This window comes from Mauremys mutica, chromosome 26 (assembly GCF_020497125.1).
Source record: "Mauremys mutica isolate MM-2020 ecotype Southern chromosome 26, ASM2049712v1, whole genome shotgun sequence".
Lineage (NCBI taxonomy): Eukaryota > Metazoa > Chordata > Testudines > Geoemydidae > Mauremys > Mauremys mutica.
In genome coordinates this window covers 12,431,077-12,455,092 of record NC_059097.1, presented here as the reverse complement: position 1 = coordinate 12,455,092, position 24,016 = coordinate 12,431,077, and the positions used below count along the sequence as shown (strand labels likewise).

Genomic DNA, 24,016 nt, shown 5'->3' with positions numbered 1-24,016 from the left:
ACAGGCTGTTAATGTTCCACAGATCCCGACTTTTAAAACGATACCTCGCACGGCCCACTGCGGTGCAAAACAGGGCATAATTATATGACAGCAGGGAGGGGTTCCAGGGTGCCGCTCTGTGACCGTGTGATTTCGCTTGTGAGTTTTACACAGAAAAACCATTTCCTTGGCACGGATCCGTGAGCAGTAAATCCTGTTGCGAGGGAGCAGGGCGTGGGGAGGATTGACCTGGTAATATTGTGGGGGAGTTTTACTGGGACTGTATGCGTGGCTGCTGGATGGCGGTGGGATATCAGGAGGTGACTTCACTTGAGCGATGTAACCTGAGGCCAGGAGGGGTTTGCGGCCAGGTGACACCTTCTGCCCGGGAAACTGGACGACGACTGGAGGAGCCGGGGGGGGGGGGGTGCGGCTGCGTGACACAGCTGGAGGGGGCGTCAGTTTGGCTGGGGAAAACAGAGGGAGGCCCAGACGGGGGTGTGGGCTCCCTACCCCCGAAGATGGACCTGACTGAGACGTCCTGTTTCCTGCACCTACCTACAAGCACAGGCGCCGACTTCTGCTCCCGCCGGTGGGAGCTCAACCCCCTGCTGCCCCGCCCCGACTCCACCCCTTCCATTAGGCCCCGCCCCATTCCAGCCCCTTCCCCAACTTCCCCATCCCAGTGCAAAGGGGTGAGGAGCAGAGAGGAGACAACCAGGAACTACTGAGGGTGGAAGGGAGTTAGGAGCCGGGGGGCCAATGGGAATTATTGGCGATCCATAGGGACTGAGCTGGGACTGGGTAGTGCACTCTCTACATTCCTCTGCTGGGAGCAAATAGTTGTGAAATTCCCTCGAAAAGTGTGAGTCTCATCCCGCTCTAATGCCCAGTCTACATACAGGATAACAACCTACTACTACTGCTGCTTCTCCATTAGTTGAGCAGACAGAAGTCTGTGTGGCGGATCTAAAGGCCCCGCTTTGCTGATCACACACATCCATTTGACTTTTGAAAACCAGGAAATGCATAGTTAAGGTTGCCCACCCAACCTTAACTCTGCCTTTTTTCAGCAATGCCCTGTTAACACCCAGGCATTCACTTTGTCAGCACATTCGCTGAACCGTACAGGCTCTTCATCCCCATTAACAATCCTTCAAATAAGACCCTCAAGGCCTGACCAGGGATAGGCAGCCAGCGTGGGGCACAGGCTGGCCCTAGCCGTGACGGAGACTGCAGAGCAAGCCACCATCACCTGCCACTATTCAGAGACACTCCCCACCCCACTGACCCCATCTTACTCATCCACTCTACCCCACCCAATTCCCCAAAACCTGGGAGCGGGAGCCCGTTGTCCCTTGTGATGCTCAGAGCTCCTCCAGTTACAGCTGGAGCAAAGATGGATGCTCCCTTTGGTTCGCTGTGAGAACCAAAGGGTTAATTTACATGACTCGCTGATCTCCACTCTGATTTTCGGCCGTTCTGGCCCACGTTGCTTATCGAAAGAAACGGCTCCAGATTCCCCCTTGATACATTTTATTCAAACTGAAAAAAAAAACTTCAAGAACACACATTGCTAAGTCTAAACTGCTCTATCCATGACTCCATTAACCGTTGGGTGCACACACGGACGTTAAAGTCAAAAGTCCGTAAATCAATGCGTCCACAATGCTATTGCATTGCAATCACGTTATCAGTTTAGCCAACTGATGAAATGAATGCAACGGATCACCAACCCTCATAAATCCTAAAACAGGAACTCCACGGAGCTGTCCATTAATACGTAAACCTCACTCCCAGAATTTCAGCCGGGCCGTGCGATCCACACTGAGCTGTTAAACAGTTCAGCGCCAAAACCAAATGATTGTTCGCGTTTGAACCACAACCTTAAAGCTTCCTCCTTCGATTGAACTTGTGTGTGGTTAATCCTTGTCCTAAAACTTTGCAGCATGAAGCACCGTTGCCTATATTACTAACGATATAGACAGTCGTTTTAGTTAAAGCATTCTTGTTTGTGCCAATCATTTGTGAAACAAACTAGCTGCGTCCCCATTAATTTATTCCTAACAAGAACCAGTTAAGTTACCAGTGCTTTGGGTTCGAAAACCCGTGAGTTAACAGACTTGGCGAGCCACCCAGGAGTGGTGGAGAGAAGGGGATGATCGGTACGAATGGTTGGTTGGTTGGTTGGTTTCCTGTGCAACAGGGAAGAACTGCAGGGTAGGGTAGCGACCTGTAATTTCTCTGCGACACAGTCAGCAAGTCGATTTATGAATACATTCCATTACTGGAACTCAGGGCTCAGGCTGGGAGTCTGGTTAAGTTAAAAACAGATATAAAAACTCCCTAAAAATAAAAGTTAAAAATAATATTTTAAAACCGCGTATTGATTTTGTACAAGAGACTGGTAATGTTTTTTTAAAAACCCTTTTCCGGCCCTGGAACATCGCTGCAGCTCTGTAAGCAGATGATCACAATAATAATAAATTTAAAAATGAATGAATTAAAGGCAAAAATTAAAAAGCAATTTCAAAATAAAATTAAAAAAATCTCTCTCTCCAGCCGGAAGTCAAATCCAAGTATCCTCCGCATCAGCAGTGTAACTCGGGCCACGCAAGTCGCGGCAAGGGAAAAACAGGTATGTAATAGTCAGCGAAAACGTCACAGGCTGAGGCGAAAAGCGTCTAAATTAAAACAGCAAAGGGGGAAACAAAGTTACAGCCTTACTAAAAAAATATCCCCAAATAAAACCGAGGCAGATCACGGGGAACGTAAAAGACGAAGCTGGGTTCTCAAGCCACGTTAAAAAAGCAAAAGTGGCTGCAGTTCGAAAAAGCCGTAGTCTGAAAAAGGATGGAAGAAGAAAAGAAAAACAGTTAAAGGTTAAACCCTAACCATGCTAGGGCAGCAGAAAAAAAATCAGTTGGCCCGATCAGAGCAGGGGTCCCCAATGCGGTGCCCATGGGTGCCCGCTGGGGCATCTAGGTGGCCCCGCGTCCTGGCCGCCGACAAGCAGCCTCATGCAGAGGTGTTGCCGAAATGCCACCGATTGTTGGCGGATGCTCGTCCTGCCGCCACGGTCCTCCGTGGCTCGTCGTCTGGCGGGCGGGTTGGAGACCACTGATCTAGCGCGTCTCTATGAGGTGTGGAGCCTCTGATGCCTGATAAGGTTGGAGCTCCGAGTGAAGGTTTTCCCGCACTCGCCGCATTCATAAGGTCTGGCCCCCACGTGGATTCGCTGATGCTTCAGGAGCGCCGAGTTGTCAATGAATTTTTTCCCACACTCGCAGCACCCGTAGGGTCTCTCCCCCGTGTGGATTTTCTGATGCACAATGAGGTTGGAGCGCCAAGCGAAGCTTTTCCCGCACTCGGCGCACGCGTAGGGTCTCTCTCCCGTATGGATCCGCTGGTGTTTAACAAGGCACGAGCGCTGCGTGAAGCTTTTCCCGCACTCGCAGCACGCATGAGGCCTCTCTCCCGTGTGGATTCTCTGATGCTTAATGAGGTCTGAGCTGTCAGTGAAGCTTTTCCCGCACTCGCCGCATTCATAGGGCTTTTCTCCGGTGTGGATTCGCTGATGCTTAATAAGGTCTGAGCTGTCTGTGAAGCTTTTCTGACACTCGCCGCATTCATAGGGCCTCTCCCCCGTGTGGATCCTCTGATGTTTAATGAGGAGAGAGCTGTCAGTGAAGCTTTTCCCGCACTCGCTGCATTCGTAGGGTCTCTCCCCTGTGTGGGTTCGCTGATGTGTGATGAGGTTTGAGCTGCGAGTGAAGGTTTTCCCGCACTCGCTGCATCCGTAAGGCCTGTCCCCTGTGTGGATCCGCTGATGCTTCTTAAGCGATGAGCTGTCAATGAAGCTTTTCCCGCACTCGCAGCACCCATAGGGTCGCTCCCCGGTGTGGATTCTCTGATGCACGATCAGGTTCGAGCGCCGAGAGAAGCTTTCTCCGCACTCGGCGCACGCGTAGGATCGCGCCCCCGTGTGGATTATCTGATGTCGAACAAGGCCTGAGCTCTGAGTGAAGGTTTTCCCGCACTCACAGCATTCATGGGGTCTCTCGCCGGTGTGGATTCTCCGATGTTTGATGAGGGATGCTCGCTGAGTGAAGCTTTTCCCGCACTCGCTGCATTCATAGGGTCTCTCTCCCGTGTGGATTCGCTGATGCGTAATGAGGTCCGAGCTCTGGGTGAAGCATTTCCCGCACTCACTGCACTCATGGGGTCTCTCTCCCGCGTGGAATTTCTGATGTTTAATAAGGGCTGAACGGTCAATGAAGTTTTTGCCACACTCACAGCACGCATAGGGTCTCTCTCCAGTGTGTATCCTCCGATGCTTAATGAGGGATGACCTGTGAGTGAAGCTTTTCTGACATTCGCGGCATTCATAGGGTCTTTCCCCTGTGTGGATCCTCTGATGTTTAAGAAGAACTGAGCGGCTACTGAAATTTTTCCCACACTCGGAGCATGTGTTGTTTCTCGCGCCTGCCTGGATTTTCGGCTGGGCTGAGGTTTCTTTGACGTATTTGTGAGGTCCCCAACTATTAATGGATTTATTCAATTTCTCCCTTGGCTGATTTCCCTGCTTTCTCTCTGGCCTGTGCTGACTCTCACGTCCTTCTCTCTGCTCACGACTCCTGGAATCGTCCTCCTCAGATATTTGCAATAATGTCCTGGGTGGTTCGTCTTGCTCAGCATCTTCCTGCTGAGGTTGGTGGTCCTCCTTCTCACTCGGCATCCCATCACCTGTTGGCAGAAAAGGGGGAGACCATATCATGATGCAAATTAGCTGCAGTGGAAGAGGCCAGAAGCTGCTCATGTTCTGGCAATCCCTGATCCCTAGAGTTTCAATGAGACCACTCACATAGAATCAGACTCGTAGAATATCAGGGTTGGAAGAGACCTCAGGAGGTATCTAGCCCAACCCCCTGCTCAAAGCAGGACCAATCCCTAACTGAATCTTTAATGTGCTTTCAATTAAGCACATACTTCAGTGGATTTGGGCTTGGACGGATTAGATTTTTATCAATAAATATCAATTTCACTGCAACCTCACAAACCAAGCAAAAATATTGCCGTCAACAATCAAAATTTCAAATAGGCAACTTAAGTAAAATACTGCTTGAGAACGCAGAGTTGGCTTTAAGGATACAGACTTTGTATATTTTGACATGCAAGGTTGAGAGTTCGTTTTCCCAGCGAAAAGACTTTAAACGGTTTGAATCTCAACATCTACTGCCATTAAATAATGATTGTCTGACTTCCTGGCGTAATTTCCTTCAACTGAAAACTAACATTGATAAACACTGGGGGGAAAAAGGCTAAAACTTTTATTTTGCACAATTATGAAAATTTAAAACAATAACAATTGAAAAAAAAGCTTAAAAATTAGTTGACATTATAACGTCCCCCTTCCTGCCCCAAAAAGGGGATGGGGGGGGGCGCTTCCACCGTGACATTCACCAACTCAGAGATCCCCAGACCTAACAGTTTACCTGCCAAGTCTGCATAACCATCTACGCAGCGTGTTTTTAACTTCAAAATGGCGAGCAAATGCTGCGCGGATTAGAAGCGGAGGAATAACAGTGGTGGCTTTGAGCCAGCGATTGTGCAGACAGGAGCTGTGCAAGCTTTCTCCGACAGAGCTACCAACGAATACTAGTTCCGTCCTACAAAACTCCTGCGGTTTCAATGGTCTTCTCTTGACCCAGTTGTGTAGGAGCAGGATTTTATAGTCGTACCAGAATTAATGTATGATTTAAAAGCGGCAAAGAGTCCTGTGGCACCTTATAGACTAACAGACGTATTGGAGCATGAGCTTTCGGGGGTGAATCCCCGCTTCGTCGGATGCATCCAAAGCTCATGCTCCAACACGTCTGTTAGTCTATAAGGTGCTACAGGATTCTTTGCTGCTTTTACAGATCCAGACTAACACGGCGACCCCTCTGATGTATGATTTAATTTTTTTGTTAGGGTTTTTTTTCGATTAGCAAAAAGGAATGTTTTTTGGGGATATTGGTAGAAACGCATTTGATCGATTGCTAGTGTTTGTATTGATGTTAAGGCAGGGACAGATTAGAATAATTTTTAAGATTGATTATGGTTATTTTTTTGGTTTAGGATAAGGGTACGTCTACACTACCCGGCGGGTAGTGATCGATCTATCGGGGATTGATTTATCTAGTGTAGACGCGATAAATCGATCCCCGATCGCTCTGCTGTCGACTCCTGTACTCCACTGCGGCGAGAGGCGGTAGCGGAGTCGACGGGGGAGTGGCGGCAGTTGACCCCGCGCCGTGAGGACGCGAGGTAAGTTGACCTAAGATACGGTGACATCAGCTCCACTATTCTCGAAGCTGAAGTTGCGTATCTTAGGTCGATCCCCCCAGTGTAGGGGGGGGGAAGTGGTGGAATGGATGATATTTTCTCTCACATTTTGGTGGTGGATTGTTCAGTTTCATGGGTAATCAGAGTAGAAGTCGCAATGGTAGAAGAAAGAGGAGAAGATATGATGCATCCACTTAAAGTGTCTTTAGAAGATCTATATAATGGAAAAGTTATAATGTTTATTATGTTATTTTTATATGTATTATAAATTAGACATTTCAGTTAAATATCAATTTTTTTGTTTTAAGGTTTAGTAAGTAAAATATAGAATTTTGTATTGGGTTTACGTTAAGGAAATGAGAGGAATGTTAAAGGCTCAGTTTTAATTACAAAATGTAGTAAGGTTTAATTTGTAATGCCTTTTTTTTTTTTGCATACTATAAAAACTGCTGTATATTTTTTGAATGTTTTTGTAAAAAACTGTTTGTGTGAAGGCCACTGTTAACCAAATTTTCTTATTCACTTTCTCCACACCTGGCGTGATTTTATAGACCTCTATCATATCCTCCCTTCCTCGTCTCTTTTCCAAGCTGAAAACGCCAGTTTTTTTTTTTTAAATCTCTTCTCATACGGAAGCTATTCCATACCCCTATTCATTTCTGTGACCTTCTCTGTACCTTTTCCAAATCCAATGTATCTTTTTTGAGATGGGGCGGCCACACCTGAGCACAGTATTCAAGATGTGGATGCACCATGGATTTATACAGCGGCAACATGATATTTTGTATCTTATCTATCCTTCCTTAATAATCTCCAATATTGTTACCTTTTCAGAGAACTATCCACAATGACTCCAAGATCCCTTTCTGGAGTGGTAACAGCGAACTTAGACTCTGTCATTCAGTACGTAGGGTTGGGATGATGTTTCCCAATGAGCGTTACTTTGCATTTATCAACGCTGAATTTCATCTGCCATTTTCTTGCCCGGTTGTCCAGATTTCGGAGATCCCTTTGGATCTGCTTTGGACTTAAACTCTCCTGAGTAGTTTTGTATTGTCTGCACATTTTGTCAACTCCTTTTCCAGATAACTTACGGATATGTTGAACAGCGCAGGTCCAATACAGACCCCGGGGGGACCCCACTGTTCATCTCTCTCTCTATTCTGACAATGTAACATTAATTCCTAATTTGTTTCTTCTCTTTTAACCAGATCCTGAGAGGACCTTCCTTCTTAATCCATGGCAGTATACTTTGTTTAAGAGCCTTGGGTGAGAGACCTTGTCAAAGGCTTTCTGGACATCTAAGAACACTAGATTCATTGGCTCACCCTTGTCCACATGCTGGCTGACTCCCTCAAAGAATTCTAGTAGATTGGCGAGGAATGATTTTCCTTTACAAAAGCCATGTTGACTCGTCTCCAACAAATCATGTTCATCTATGAGGCTGATAATTCTGTTCTTTACTAGACTTTCAACCAATTTGCCCGATATTGAAGTTAGGCTTACTGGCCTGTAATTGCTGGGATTGCTTCTGGAGCCTTTTTAAAAAAATCGGCATTGCATTAGCTATCTTCCAGTCATCTGGTACAGAAGCTGATTTCAGTGATAGCTTACATACCACAGTCAGCAGCTCTGCAATTTCACATTTGACTTCCTTCAGAAATCTTGGGTGAATCCCATCTGGTCCTGTGGACTTACTGTAGTTTCATTTATAATTTTTTCCAAAACCTCTTCTAATGACACCTCAATCTGGGACAGTTCCTCACATTTGTCACCTAAAAAGAATGGCTCAGGTCTGGGAATCTCCCTCACAATCTCTGCAGGGAAGACTGACGCAAAGAATTAATTTAGTTTCTCCACAATGGCCTTATCATCCTTGAGTGCTGTTATAATACCTCGATTGGCCAGTGGCACCCCTGTCTGTTTAGCAAGTGTCCTGCTTCTGGCGGGCTTCAAAATTTTGTTGTTGTTACTTTTTGAGAATTGCTCTTCAAATTCTTTTTTGGCCTGCTGGGTTATATTTTTACACATGGCTGTGACGGTCTCTGATTAAACTATGACCATATGGGTCATTGTTGCAACCACTGTTGTTAGATCTTTGCAACCAATCTTCTACAAAACGGGGCACGGAAGATGTCTATGGAAAGATTATCATTTGCTGAATGTGATGATGCTCTTGGCATGCGTGTAGTTTTGTACTTCAAGTTATGAATATTGGCTCTACCTGTATTTCAAACATTTGCTCCTGGGGTAACGCCCACATGGTAGTTAGCCAGCGCATCCTGGAGGGACTATGCAAATTGCATGGCCCATTAAAGGGGGGAGGGATAGCTCAGTGGTTTGAGCAGTGGCCTGCTAAACCCAGGGCTGTGAGTTCAATCCTTGCGGGGGCCATTTGGGGATTCAATTGGGGTTGGTCCTACTTTGAGCAGAGGGTTAGACTAGATACCTCCTGATAGTCTACGACACTTAACTTACAATGGGAGACGCCGATCTATTCTTAATGGACTTTCCTGCCAGGACTAAGTGAGGTCAGGCATTGCCACGTGACTCCAAACTCCATCTTGGACCTGTAATTTTCCACTAGCTGTGCCGAGGGCTTTGTTTGAAGCCATGGGTTTCCCTCCACGTGGCAGAAGCTATAAAAGGCCCTGGAAACACCTCCACTGTGCCTCTATCCTGCTCCACCCTCTTTCCTGCTCAAACCTCTGGACTATGGACTTATACTGATGGGACTCAGGGACTGAGGACCGTCCAGTTATCTAGAAGCAACCAGAGACTTATCAAGCCAGAAGTTTATTCCATCACTGCTACAAGTCTGAACCAAGAACATAAGAAAGGCCGTACCGGGTCAGACCAAAGGTCCATCTAGCCCAGTATCTGTCTACCGACAGTGGCCAATGCCAGGTGCCCCAGAGGGAGTGAATCTAACAGGCAATGATCAAGTGATCTCTCTCCTGCCGTCCATCTCCATCCTCTGACGAACACAGGCTAGGGACACCATTCTTACCCATCCTGGCTAATAGCCATTTATGGACTTAACCTCCATGAATTTATCCAGTTCCCTTTTAAACACTGTTATAGTCCTAGCCCTCACAACCTCCTCAGGCAAGGAGTTCCACAAGTTGACTGTGCGCTGTGTGAAGAACTTCCTTTTATTTGTTTTAAACCTGCTGCCTATTAATTTCATTTGGTGACCCCTAGTTCTTGTATTATGGGAATAAGTAAATAACTTTTCCTTATCCACTTTCTCCACATCACTCATGATTTTATAGACCTCTATCATATCCCCCCTTAGTCTCCTCTTTTCCAAGCTGAAGAGTCCTAGCCTCTTTAATCTCTCCTCATATGGGAACCGTTTCAAACCCCTAATCATTTTAGTTGCCCTTTTCTGAACCTTTTCTAGTGCTAGAATATCTTTTCTGAGATGAGGAGACCACATCTGTACGCAGTATTCGAGATGTGGGCGTACCATGGATTTATATAAGGGCAATAATATATTCTCTGTCTTATTCTCTATCCCCTTTTAAATTATTCTTAACTCTCCTCTCTCTCTCTTTCTTTCTTTCTATAAACCTTTAGATTTTAGATCCTAAAGGATTAGCAGCAGCGTGATTTTTGGGTAAGCTCTGATTTGACCCGGGTGTGTGGCTAGTCCTTTGGGATCAGAAGAACCTCTTATTTGATTAAATTGGTTTTAAAGAACCACTCATTTCTAGTCTAGTGTTTTTGTTGGTGACACAAGGGACTGGAATTCCCAAGGAAACTGCTGTTCTGCCTTCTTGTTAGCCAGTGGGGTGAAACGAAAGTTTACTTCTGTTGCTCGTCTGGTATCTCTCAGGGGAAAATAACCTCCTGTTTTGGGGTATCTCTGCCCTATTTCTCAGCAGTTTGTCCTGAATTTGGGTATTGTCAGTTGTGACCCACAAAGGCACGGTTCCCGTGGCTTTCCACAGTTTCTGTTCCTTTCTGTTTTCCTCAATAGGATTTTACTTCCTTTTTGCCTCTAACAGCTTCTTTTACTTCGTAGGTTAGACACGGCGGCACTTTCTTGGTCGCCTTACTAGGTTTCTTTTTTTTAATTTAGGATGTGTATTTAATTTGAGCTTCCACTGTCGTGATTTTAAGTTTCCATGCAGTTTGCAGGCATTTCTCTTTTGAGACCTTACCTTTTAATTTCTGGTTAACCAACGTCCTCATGTGGGTGCCGGTCCCCTTTCTGAAATTAAATGCTACTATGGTGGGGTTCTTTGGTGTTTTCCCTCTTCCACAGGGATGTTGAATTTAATTATATTATGGGCGCTATTACCAAGTGGTCCAGCTATATTCACCTCTTGGACCAGATCCTTGGCTCCACTTAGGACTAAATCAAGGATTGCCTCTTCTCTGGTGGGTTCCAGGACTAGCTGCTCCAAGAAACAGTCATTTATGGTGTCCAGAAACTTTCTCTCTGCATCCCAGCCTGAGGTGACATGGACCCACTCATCATGGGGATAGTTGAAATGTCCCATTACTGAGATTATTTTTACAGCCTCTCTAATCTCCCTGAGCATTTCATGGTCACTATCACCATCCTAGTCAACCCAAAGACATAACTCAGGGACTGAATTTCCCCAAAATTCTTTCCCACGGGGTAGGGGGGATCAATTCTGCCTGTAAATCCCATCCAAGCACTTAGGGGAAGGCAGGTGAAGGAGGGAGCTACTGCCAGGTGTCGCACAGGATAGGTAGGAAGTCACGAGCGACATCTGCCCGCAGGATACACACCTGCTGGGGACAATCCTGAACTCGGAGAACTCCCAAGGTCTCTGTCGGGAATCCCAGCTGTTTCCTTCAGCCACGGACAGATTTCGAATTGGCTGAATGATTCCTCCCTTGGGCAGGTCCCGCTCAGGATCTCGCTTTCCTCTGAATCATGGAGATCTGGGACCCACGGGTCTTTGTCTTGTTGAGGCTGAGAGAGCTCATCAGGTGGGAAAACTGGAAACTCTGCACGGGGAAAGGATATCAGGTGAGCTCAAGGGGATTGCTCACAAATGTATTATTATTTTAACCCAAGGCCATTTTAACCTAGCAATATGCTGAGGCTAGCGCCAAGGAGGCTCAAACGTGTAGGCCGTTCTGCTTAAAGAGGGACTGAACACACTCCATCTCTGCTGGGAAAACACCCTGCCAGACAATCATCCTCACAGGGGAGTCGTTAAAACACAGAGACTGTAGCTCCATGGCCTAGAAGGTGAAGATTGTAGCCAACAGGGAAACCACCTGCTTCTTTCCGAGAAAGAGAGGACAAGCGAAAAACAGTCACACAGAAGGTGGGAAGAGTTGGTGGGGTTCAGGGAGCTACTGCGTGTGATGCATTTTTCCTGCATTCTGCAGGAGCTCCTCTGGGGCGTTGTGCCCATCGAAACCACAATTTCTGGGCTAAGAGCAATATTTTACAGTGCTCTAATATCCACTGGCAGATGGCGACTTGGTCTGCACTTTCGAATCTGGCAGCACACTTCGCTCGGTCACACGCTTACAGGGTGTGAAGACTCACACCCTGAACCAAAAAAAAAAAAAAAAAAAGATAGTCTAGGCTCAGGGAATTCACTTAGGGTTGCCAAGGGCTGCCGTGTGTCCTTCCAGAACGTGGACGGTGACTAATTGTAGAGCTCTGAAAACCAGGAAATGAAGCGTGAAAGTTCATACCATCCTGGCAACATCACCTTAACTCTGCCCTCTAACCCCTGACCATGGTGCAGTAAGGATGGTGCAATGGTTACTGCGCTACCGAGGAAACAGGGGATTCGCCTTCTCTTGGGAGTCTTCAAGTCAAAACTGGATGCCTTTGTGGGTGATGATATAGTCTAACGCAAGGTGTTTGACTCAATACGAAAGGTACAGCAGAAAACGCTACAGTCGGTGTTATACAGAAGGTCAGAGTAGACAACCGAATACTCCCTTTGGCCATAAAACCTACAAATTTGTAACAGAGATGAGGAAGGACTAAGAGAACGTGCCACTGTTTGTGTTGTGTTCAGAGATGGGAATCCCAGCATTTATCCGCACGCCCTCCAGCGGCGTGCCCAGGTCCAGCTGTAACTGGATGATGGAGGGAGTCATTGGAGCAGCTTGGCAGAGCTGTGACTGATATAAAGGGAGGGGCGTGGGATCCTTGAAGGAGCAAAGATGCCTCATTTCATTCCCGAGCGTTGCAGGTTGCAACACTGAAGGCGCACAAGGGTGTGTTCTTGCCGGGAGCGGTGTCGGCACCCTGGGGGAAAACACGTGCTGACCCTCGAGAACGGTCATAGACGCAATGACTCAGAAGGAATCATTTTCAGGACGCTGGTGTGACGCAGGAGGGAGCGAGGCGGATTGACCGGGGAATGTCGTTTAGTTTTACTGGGACTGTCTGCACGGGGGATGGGAGAGCAGGGGACGACTTTAGGTGAGGGACGGTACCTGAGCCAGGAAGGGGGGTGGGCAGGGAAGCTGGACAAAGGGGGAGGGAGCCGGCTGGAGGGGTTTTGGGTTTCAGTTTGGGGCTGGCTGGGAAGAGGCAGGAACCCCAAGTCTGGGGTCTAAGCTCCCTGCCCCCCAGAGGGACCTGGCTGAGGGGTGCTGGTTGTTCCTACAGGCCCTGCTCGGGACTGTGTTCCTATTGTCTAATAAACCACCTGTGTTACTGGCTGGCTGAGAGTCCCGGTGAATCGCAGGGAGTGGGGGTGCAGGACCCTGACTCCCCCACACTCCGTGGCAGCTGGGATGGATCCCTTGGTGATTCCCTGCTCTGTTCAGTCCCTCTGGGGCACCCAGCATTGACCAGTGTCGGCAGACAGGACATTGGGCTCGATGGACCTTTGGTCTGACCCAGCCTAGCCGAAGACGCGGTGATACTTTGCACGTCTGAGATGGCTCGTGTGGTGTAGGCTCCACCTCTGCGGGCCCAGCCAGGGATCGGACGCTTCTGTTTGCTAGGCTGGACCTAAAGGCAAGTTTTGCCTCAGCCAAGAGAAGTTGTTCGACTTTGTGCTGATCTCAAAGTGTTCTGCAGCAGGGGAGGGTCTCTGGTGGTGTGTGTGTGTCACTGGCATATTGGGGTGATGCTGAAACAGGGCAGAGTAGAGGTGGCATTGTGGGGCTGGCGTGAACCTTAACTCTGCATTTCCTATTCCAAGATCCGAGGGGACAGGAATCCTTACCCAGTGAGGTCACATTCTCATAGTTCTCCTGCATGACATCCCTGTAGAGGGCTCTCTGAGCGGGGTCCAGCAGAGTCCATTCCTCCTTGGTGAAATGCACAGCCACCTCCTCGAAGGTCACCGGCCCCTGAAAGAGCAAGAGTCCCACACTCAGGACCTGCTGCCCCACTCACAGCCCCACTATTCCTGGGGGAGAGCAGCCCATCAAATGGATACAGCGTCAGGGGAGTCCCACCCACCACCCAACCTTCCTAAAAACTCAGCCCCAGGTTTACCAAGTCCCAGCAGGTCCGTCACAGCTCGTCCCCCTCCCTTTCTTCACCCCGTGCACGGCCTGCACCCTCCCACCCTTAAATCAAACTCCCACTTCCCGTGTCTTCTCTGGCTCCTGCGGGAACCTCCCCGCACGTCCTCAGCATCCCTACCTGAGCCAGGTCTGCTGCATCCATTTCCCTTCCCCGGGCAGGCTGGGAGAATCTGGAGGGACCCGGGGATGTTATTCTGCAGCCTGTCAGGGGGAGAAGGGTTATTTGGGCGGGGGGGGGGGGGGGGTTGCATCATTTAGGTCATTTCCCATCACAAGTCTCACTGGCGCTTTCTCTGCAGAGACGTTTTCGACTCCATCGCGGCAGTGCAGACCCATCCCCTCCTACCAGGGCTAAACCCACCGAGACCCTTTAAATCGGAGATGGTTCCCCAGGACAGAACATAAGAACGGCCACACTGGGTCAAACCAAAGGTCCATCTAGCCCAGTATCTGTCTACTGACTGGCCAGTGCCAGGTGCCCCAGAGGGAGTGAACCTAACAGGCAATGATCAAGTGATCTCTCTCCTGCCATCCATCTCCATCCTCTGACGAACAGAGGCTAGGGACATCATTCCTTACCCATCCTGGCTAATAGCCATTCATGGACTTAACCTCCATGAATTTATCCAGTTCTCTTTTAAACCCTGTTATAGTCCTAGCCTTCACAATCTCCTCAGGCAAGGAGTTCCACAAGTTGACTGTGCGCTGCGTGAAGAAGAACTTCCTTTTATTTGTTTTAAACCTGCTGCCTATTAATTTCATTTGGTGACCCCTAGTTCTTGTATTATGGGAATAAGTAAATAACTTTTCCTTATCCACTTTCTCCACATCACTCATGATTTTATAGACCTCTATCATATCCCTCCTTAGTCTCCTCTTTTCCAAGCTGAAGAGTCCTAGCCTTTTTAATCTCTCCTCATATGGGACCCTCTCCAAACCCCTAATCATTTTAGTTGCCCTTTTCTGAACCTTTTCTAGTGCCAATATATCTTTTTTGAGGTGAGGAGACCACATCTGTATGCAGTATTTGAGATGTGGGCGTACCATGGATTTATATAAGGGCAATAATATATTCTCAGTCTTATTCTCTATCCCCTTTTTAATGATTCCTAACATCCTGTTTGCTTTTTTGATCGCCTCTGCACACTGCATGGACGTCTTCAGAGAACTATCCACGATGACTCCAAGATCTCTTTCCTAATTAATTGTAGCTAAATTAGCCCCCATCAAATTGTATGTATAATTGGGGTTATTTTTCCCAATGTGCATTACTTAAATTTATCCACATTCAATTTCATTTGCCATTGCAATCACTTAGTTTTGGGAGACAGCAGAGGGGGAACTACGCAAAACCCGTCCGGTGCCGAGACAGGAACTGGATCTGAGCCTGTCGGCACATTCCCCCAGCGCAGGGGGAAGGATTTCTTATCATCTTCAGCAAAGGAAATCTCACTTCCTGCACGTTTCGTCCTCAGGGACACCCCTTCTCCGTCAGCCTCTTGAGACGCACACCTGCACGTTCTAGAGGATCGGCCTTGTTACGGGTTTTATTCTTATTCCTTGCTAACTGTCAGGGGTTTGCCAAAAGAAAATAAAAACGGGGGGACTCCTTTTTTTCAAGTCCGTATGAAAAACGTGAACCCCCCTCCTCATGCCCGAGACTCTGCTGCCCACATTTGATCACTTCCACTCGCTCGTGGAAGCTCTCAGACGCCTCAGGGTCTGGAGATTATTGTCCGTGTTTCATCCTCTCTCACACCATTCGGGTGGTTGTTCCTTTCCCCAAAGGGAAACACACCCCTGAGATCCGGATTCGCTCTGAATCCCCGTCACACGTCACGGCAGGAGTGAGTCAGCCACGGGGGTCACCCGGCTTCACATTGTTCCACCATTTCCAGCTGCACATCGGGGCTGGAGGCTGCAATCCCCTGTCGTTAACATGGTTATTGGGCTGAAATCTCCCCACGGCCCGTCAGAGACAGACACGTACCTGTGTCGCTCCCCAGCTCCCGTTGCAGCGTCTCTAGGGGAAGGAGAAGACGGGAGAGGTGAGAATTCAGGCCCTCACATTAATGGAGAAACCCCCATTGCTTATTAATGGAACTGCTGTTAACGACGCGATGGTGACAGAGATCAGAGGCCGATAACGCAGCCACTGCAGGCAGAGCCAGCCCCACAGGGCTGCTCCATGGGGAAGGGCGACTCGCTGAGCTGGGCTGTGAGATGGAGCCCAGGATCAGTGACATCACTAGAGTCCCCGACTCCTCCCCAGGGTCAGGGTCGCTCTAACCAGAGGAGACGCCACCCCCAGACTCCAACTCACCTCTGAATCCCAGCAGCACCTCCTGCAGCACGGCACTTTGCAGAGAGAAATCGCTGAGTCTCTTCTCCAGCTCCGCAAACGCCGGCTCTGGCTTCCGAAACGTCCCGTCCTCCCTGCTGGGGAAAGGAGGGGTGAGAAATAGGCCTGAGCCCCAGACCCTGAGCCCAGCAACCCCCAAACTCCAGGAACCCTGGATCTGAGCTTTGCAGCCTGAGATTGTCTCTGTCACGGTGAGTCACCTGCCCTCAGCCCCGTGCTCGCCATGGGCCCAGAGAGACGGGACGCTGGGGAAACTCGGGGGAAAGGAACAGAGACGGGCTCGGGAGCTTTCTCCAGGACGCTCTGGTTCTGTGGGGCGCGGAGCCACCCCTGACGCCGGGATCTTCCAGCAACAAGGGGCCGCGGCACCGGGAATACGTGGGAAGGGAGGAGACGCAGACCAAAGAGTGGACAGGTCCCAGCTGCTCAGACAGAGCCCAGGGCTCCAGCGGGGGACGAACCCCAAAAGCCCTGAGCCCTTCCGCGGGAGCAGCGACTCGGGGGTGCCCGGCTCAAACGGGGGGGGGGGGGCGCTGGACTCCACTTTCTGGTCCATTGAGGAAGCCAGGGCCAATGTAGGACTCTGCACCCACCTCCCTTCACAGGACACCCACGTATTTCAGTGGGACAACAAAGGGGAGACTCGGGGATCAAGCACCCCGCCCCCTCCCGGGAACGAAGGACGTCAGCATCTACGTGGACACGCCAATGAGATCGACAGAGGCCGAGGGCCTTCCCACCCCCTGAGCCGCTGTTTCAGGCTGTCTGCAGACTCAGGAAGGCACCGCTGTCCCCGTGCCTGTCGGGGAGGGTTTCTTTGCAACCAGGAGGGCTGGAAACTTACTTTAAAAAAAAATAAACGGGAAGCTGAGATTCTGCACACCCTGGACACGGGACGTGGCCACGGGACTACGTCAGCCAGGCCCGGCCCGGCCCCTGGCCCACATCTGACAGCCCTGGGGGGCCCGTCTCAGCTGTCCGAGAGCGACGGGCTGGTCCCCTTGCCGAGGCAGAGTCCCAGGCTCGGCGCCGGCGGGTCGCACGGCAGGGGCAGGGGCAGGGGCCAGCGCCGAATTCAGCCCTAACGCAGCACGAGGGGAGCGAGACGGAGCCCGGCACTCACCTGGCCCCACAGCTCCCGGCACCCTGGAGAGGGAGAGAAAGACGAGGCCGTCAGAGGAGGGGTCCCCGGCCGGGGGAGCCTCCTGCTCTGCAGGGGAATCGCCAGGGGAGCCCCTGGGAGTTAGGGGCATTTCACACACTCGGGTTCTGGTGCAGAGAGCAGGGGCCGCCCCCGGCCCCACCAGCAGGGACAGTGGAGCTCAGCAGCCCCAGAAATCCCTGCTGGGCGGTGGCCACGGCGGGGGGGAAAGTTTCTCCCCGGGCACTTTACGGGCAGAAAATGTTCCTCTGCCTTGGGAGTCAAATTCCCCCCAGGGCTGAGAGCCCCACAAGCCCCCTGGCCCCAGTAACCCATTAACTGGGTGTGAGTGGGGCCTCAGCGTGGGGGAGGGGATTCTGCCTCAGTTTCCCCATTTGCCCCAGAGGGATAATGCCCCTGACCCCACTCTGTAAAGCGCTTTGGGGTCTAGGGCTGAGACGCGCCTAGAGAAACGCTGCGTATGATCATTGCAACGACAGCCTGACCTGCAGGGGGGGGCTCGGCGGCCGCTGCCCCTCGTCTCCTCCCCTCTCCCCGAGCAGGGAAATCTCCCGGGACAGGCTGCAGCCGCCCGCGTCCCGTCGCTGGACAATGGCTCCCTCCAGCTCCTCCAGCCGGGCCAGCAGCCGCTGCTCCTGCTCCTCCAGAAACCCTCGCAGCTCCTGCCACTCCCAGACGAGCTGCCGCCTCTCGGCTGCCGCCTGCGCCTGCAGCCACAGGGCGGGGGGGGGGGAGACCCGTCAGCGCTCCTCCCCGGTGGGGGTGGGATTTATTCACCACTGCGGGACCCCCTGTGCTGGGGGACCCTCTCCCGCCCGGCAGCCCCCTGCCCCCTAAGGGCATCGCCCCGCCCCGTGTCTGACCCTCCCCCGCCCAGCAGCCCCCTGCCCCCTAAGGGCATCGCCCCCCCCGTGTCTGACCCTCTCCTGCCCGGCAGCCCCCTACCCCATAAGGGCATCGCCCCCCCGTGTCGGACCCTCTCCTGCCCGGCAGCCCCCAGCCCCCTAAGGGCATCACCCCCCCGTGTCTGCCCCCCTCCGGGCCCGGAGCCCCCCGCCCCCTACGGGAAAAACCCCCCCCCGTGTCGGATCCTCTCCTGCCCGGCAGCCCCCTGCCCCCTAAGGGCATCGCCCCCCCCCGTGTCGGACCCTCCCCCGCCCGGCAGCCCCCTGCCCCCTAAGGGCATCACCCCCCCCGTGTCAGACCCTCTCCTGCCCGGCAGCCCCCTGCCCCCTAAGGGCATCGCCCCCCCGTGTCTGACCCTCCCCTGCCCGGCAGCCCCCTGCCCCCTAAGGGCATCACCCCCCCCGTGTCGGACCCTCCCCCGCCCGGCAGCCCCCTGCCCCCTAAGGGCATCACCCCCCCGTGTCGGACCCTCCCCCGCCTGGCAGCCCCCTGCCCCCTAAGGGCATCGCCCCCCCCGTGTTGGACCCTCTCCCGCCCGGCAGCCCCCTACCCCCTAAGAGCATCGCCCCCCCCCGTGTCAGACCCTCTCCCGCCCGGCAGCCCCCGTCCCCCTAAGGGCATCGCCCCCCCCCGTGTCGGACCCTCCCCCGCCCGGCAGCCCCCTGCCCCCTAAGGGCATCGCCCCCCCCGTGTCAGACCCTCCCCCGCCCGGCAGCCCCCTGCCCCCTAAGGGCATCGCCCCCCCCGTGTCGGACCCTCCCCCGCCCGGCAGCCCCCTGCCCCCTAAGGGCATCGCCCCCCCCGTGTCTGACCCTCTCCCGCCCGGCAGCCCCCTGCCCCCTAAGGGCATCGCCCCCCCGTGTCGGACCCTCTCCCGCCCGGCAGCCCCCTGCCCCCTAAGGGCATCGCCCCCCCCCCCCGTGTCTGACCCTGCCCCTCCCTGGGCTCCCGGGGGGGGTCCCCGGCGGAGGCCGCAGGCCGGGCCCTGCATTCACCGGCACTCGGGGCTCTGGGCCCCCCGGCAAACCTGGGGGGTGGGGGGCTCTGGGCACTCACCAGCAGCTCCTGGCTTTGCCGCTGCTCCTCGGCGTTGGCGGCTTCTCCCCGGGCCCGCGGGGGGGCCGGACGCGCTGCTGGGGAGGCCTGGGAGAAACGGGGGAGGGGGGGTTACAAACCGCTGCAAACCCCCCCCCCCAGCTGCCAGATTACAGGCCCCCCCCCCGCCCCGCAGAGCCCCCGGGACCCACGGAGACTTTCCCCAGGTCTAGGTCAGCCCCAGCCAGGGCGAGGGGGGAGGTGATGGCCAAAGGGGGGGCAGGGTTCCCGAGAAAACACAGACCCCCCCCCCGGGGAAGTGACGGGTGCAGCCCCCCCAGCCCCCCCCAGCTTTGGGTATCGGCCGACTCCATCCACACCCTAAGCCACCAGCTTCAGACACTGCCCCCCCCCACAGACCCCAGATGTGAACATGGAGCCCCCCCCAACCGAATATCCCCCGAACCCCAGCTCTGATCCCCCACGGACACCCCCAAACTCCCAGCTCTGCCCCCCGTCACTGCCATCCCCCCAACGCCCCCCCACTGCCACCCCCCAACTCCCAGCTCTGCCCCCCACGGACACCCCCAAACTCCCAGCTCTGCCCCCCCACTGCCACCCCCTCAACTCCCCGCTTGTCCCCCCCCACTGACACCCCCAATCTTCCTGCTCTGCCCCCCGACACCCCCCAAATCCCCCACTCTTCCCCCCCCCACTGATAGCCCCAAACCCTCCCCAGCCCCCCCACGAGCCCCACCCCCCAGCCCCGCTCTGACCCCCGGCTCCACCCGGGCCCCGCCTGGGCTCCGAGCTCCGCAGCCGAGCCGCGCTCCGGGCCCCTCCCCGCGGGTCCGCCCCACGCGTGTCCCCGCCCCACGCGCCCCCCCCCGGACCCACCGCGCTGCCCCGCGGGCTGCAGGGCCGGAGCAGCCCCCGCGCCGCGCCCCCGGGTCCGGCCATGGCCCCGCTGCCGGCACAGAGGGGCGGGGGCCGGGCAGGAAGGGGCGGCCCCTCCCCGGGCCTGGCCCTGCCCCCCACGCAGGGGGGTGGGGACACGCGGGGAACCCAGCAGCTGCCGGAGACCCCGGGCGCGGGCAGCGAGAGGGGCAGGTTCCCCCGGGGGGGGGGACACGGGAGACTATGCGGGGCAGAGCTGGGGTTACCATGGGGGGGGCCAGGCCCGGGGAGGAGCCGCCCGTCCCCCCCCCCCCCAGCCCGGCAGCCCCTGTGTGTGTTTGCAGCGCGGAGCGGACAGGGCCCGGGGGGCGGGGACACGCGTGGGGCGGACACGCGGGGAGGGGCCCGGAGCGCGGCTCGGCTGCGGAGCTCGGGGCCCGGGAGCCGGGGGCGGATCTGGGGGTCAGAGCCGGGGGGCGGGGGGGACCGGCTGGTGCTGGGGGTCTGGGGGATGTTGGGTTGGGGGGCAGGGCTGGGGGTGACGGAGGGTCCCGAGTGCCGGTGAATGCAGGGCCCGGCCTGCGGCCTCAGCCGGGGACCCCCCCCCCCCGGGAGCCCAGGGAGGGGCCGGGCCAGACACGGGGGGGGGCAGAGCTGGGGGCGAGCCCAGGGGGCTGCGGGTCGGGAGTGAGGGGCACCGGCAGAGCTGGGGGGAGCCCAGGGCTGAAGTAGAAGAACACCCCCCCCCCCGCAGAGTCCCCCACATCTCGACACCCCCCCGCTGAACCCCCCACACCCAGACACCCCTCTGCAGAGTCCCACTGCCCCATCAGTCCCCCCTAATGAGCCCCTGGGTGTCCAGATCCCCGGCTGAGCCACCGGCTCCCCGACTGCTCCACCCCGAACCCTCTTACCCCCACCTGGATCCCCCCCCCGTGTCAGGGTCGAGTCCCTGTCCTGGGAAGGGAGGGGGGGAGGCTGCAGGAGGATCTCCCACCTCCATACGGCCAGCGGCCTGCGCCCCCCACCGCCCGGCTGGAGCCTCCACGTTCATTTATTGACAAATAACAGTTGCAGAAATTCACAATCGCGCCCGGAGCGTGTCATGCTGGGGGGGCTGGGTTCCCTCAGGAAGTTGGGGGGCTGCACAGTTGGGGGGGGGGATGTGGCAGAGCTCGCTGGCGGCGCAGTGGGCGGCTGGTGGCTGCGGGGTTATGACCAGTGCCCTGGTGTGGGGCTGCACGGACCAAGGCCGCGCCCCCCCCCCACATCCCCCCATGCCGGGGATTAACACCCCCCCCCGTGCCCCATTCCCCCAGGGGGGCCCACAAAGGGTTAATCCGGCCCCGTCCGCGCCCCCTTGTGCTGGGCGCTGCACGGAGGACGGGAGGCACGTGGCGATAGATGAGCGTGTGAGGGAGATGGACGTGGGGGGGGCGTATACGGGGGGGGGCAGAGGTGGGGTTGAGGGGTGGCCGGACAGCGGGACAGGTGCAGGGACGGACGGCGACGTCGCAGGCGAGAAGTGGGGCGGGATCCGCTCCTGGCCGCTGGGCCCATCGGCCTCAGCCCCCGTCTCCGGCAGCGCCGGGCCCCGTCGTTACACCGGTGCCTGCGTCCCGGGCGCACCCCTGGGCGGGATCCGCTCCTGGGCACGGCCGAGCTCCCGGCGGCTGAGCCGGCGACGCCCGAGACTGCCCCAGATCTGCCCCTCCCGGGGCGGCAAGGCGGGGTCCTCGTCCCTCCTCGCCGCCAAAGCCCCTGCTCAGCCCTGAGCCCGAGGTCCCCGGCCTGCGCCCAGCCTCCGGCCCCGAACTGCTGGGGTCCCAGCCTGGCTGGAGTGGGGGCGAGATCCTGGCGGGGGCCGTTCTCTCTCCCTGGGACATTGGGATTTTCCCTGGTTCCCCGCAGCCCCTCCCCAGAGACGGTCGCTGTCGCTGCTCCACCGAAAAGCCGCGTCCTGGGGGCTCTGCTGCCTGGGGGCCGCTGCTCTGGCTCTGGGCAGGCGCTCGGCGAGGTGAGGGCTGCAACTCAGCGCTTTCTTCAGCAGCAAAGTCAGTACAATCAGCCTTCGCCCCCTTCCTTAATGTGCCGCGTGAGACCCCGGCACACGCCCGCGCCCGGGGATTATGGGGGGGTGGGTGTCAGGGTGCAGCGCCCCCTGGTGACCAGGTGGGGCAGTGCGTGGGGAATATCGCTCCTGGGGGGGCACTGCCCCCTGCTGGCCAGGTGGGGCAGAGCCCTATGTGTCCCCCCCCCCCCCCCACTGAGCTAGTGACCCCTGCTGGCCAGGCACGGCAATGCCTGGCATGTATCCCAGCCCCCGTAGCGTTGCTGCAGCGCCCCCTGCTGGCCACGGAGGGCAGCTGCCCATGGGACCCCACCCCCACCATTGCGACCGGGAGCGCTGGTGGGTGGGTGAGGCAGGGCCCTGTATGTGCACCAGCCCCTGGGGCGGTGCCCTCCGCGTCTCCCACTCTCACCCGGGTGACTCGTGCTGCCCGGGGGGGGGAGGGGCAGTGCCCTGTGGGTATTGACTCCCCCCAGCCCCTGCACTGGGCCAGTGGCCACTGGTCGCCGGAGGAGTCGGTGCCCGAGGGGTGTTCTTCCCCTCCCCCACGGCGGCTGGGTGCCTGCGGGGTCAGGCAGTGGCCTGGGGATCTTCCAACCCCATGGCAGCAGCGAGCCCGGTTCCCGGGGTGCATCACTCCCCCGCCAGGGACGGGCACCGGGGGCCAGCTGGGGCAGTGCCCTGTGTGTGGGTCCCGCCCCCATCTGGGGCCAGGGAGGGCAGGCACTGATCCCTGGAGCCCCGTGGGGCAATACCCTCTGTCTATCCCCCAGCTGGGGCAGCAACCCCTGCTGGCCAGGTGGGGCAGTGCCCTCCCTGGGGTGGCCTCATCTGGCAGTGCCCTATTGGTATCTCCCCCCCCCACACACACACACCCCATTGTGGTAGTGGCGACATCAGGCAGTGAGTGGCCTGTTTATCATTCCCTGCCACCACCACCGTTCCTGCAGTGACCCCCAGTGGCCAGGTGCAGCAGTGCCCTGCATGTATCCCCACCCCCAACCACTGCTGCAGTGACCCTGCATGTATCCCCCCCAACCGTCACTGCTGTGACCCCCAGGGCCCTGCATGTATCCCCCACCCCCCAACCACTGCTGCAGTGACCCCAGGGCCCTGCATGTATCCCCCCCCCCAACCACTGCTGCAGTGACCCCAGGGCCCTGCATGTATCCCCCCAACCACTGCTGCAGTGACCCCAGGGCCCTGCATGTATCCGCCCAACCACTGCTGCAGTGACCCCCGGGCCCTGCATGTCTCCCCCCAACCATCACTGCTGTGACCCCCAGGGCCCTGCATGTATCCCCCCAGCCACTGCTGCAGTGACCCCAGGGCCCTGCATGTATCCCCCCAAACACTGCTGCAGTGACCCCAGGGCCCAGTGCCTGCATGTATCCCCCCAACCGTCACTGCTGTGACCCCAGGGCCCTGCATGTATCTCCCCCCCAATCACTGCTGCAGTGACCCAGGGCCCTGCATGTATCCCCCCAAACACTGCTGCAGTGACCCCAGGGCCCAGTGCCTGCATGTATCCCCCCAACCGTCGCTGCTGTGACCCCAGGGCCCTGCATGTATCCCCCCAGACACTGCTGCAGTGACCCCAGGGCCCAGTGCCTGCATGTATCCCCACAACCATCACTGCTGTGACCCCAGGGCCCTGCATGTACCCCCCCCATCACTGCTGCAGTGAACCAGGGCCCTGCATGTATCCCCCCAACCGTCGCTGCTGTGACCCCAGGGCCCTGCATGTATCCCCCCAAACACTGCTGCAGTGACCCCAGGG

General features: G+C 55.7%; 2 protein-coding genes across 2 annotated transcripts in view; one reads left to right on the top strand and one right to left on the bottom strand.

Annotated features, from left to right (window-relative positions):
* The window catches only part of LOC123356632, a 1,710,063-nt gene that overhangs the window by 22,205 nt on the left and 1,663,842 nt on the right, over positions 1-24,016 (top strand).
* On the bottom strand, positions 1,506-15,822 carry LOC123356650 (zinc finger protein OZF-like). The gene is made up of 3 exons (XM_045000025.1): positions 15,794-15,822; positions 11,074-11,295; positions 1,506-4,725 (listed from the first exon to the last, which is right to left on the bottom strand). The coding sequence occupies exon 3, from the start codon at positions 4,715-4,717 to the stop codon at positions 3,116-3,118; it is 1,602 nt and encodes a 533-aa protein (XP_044855960.1). The 5' UTR covers positions 4,718-4,725; positions 11,074-11,295; positions 15,794-15,822; the 3' UTR covers positions 1,506-3,115.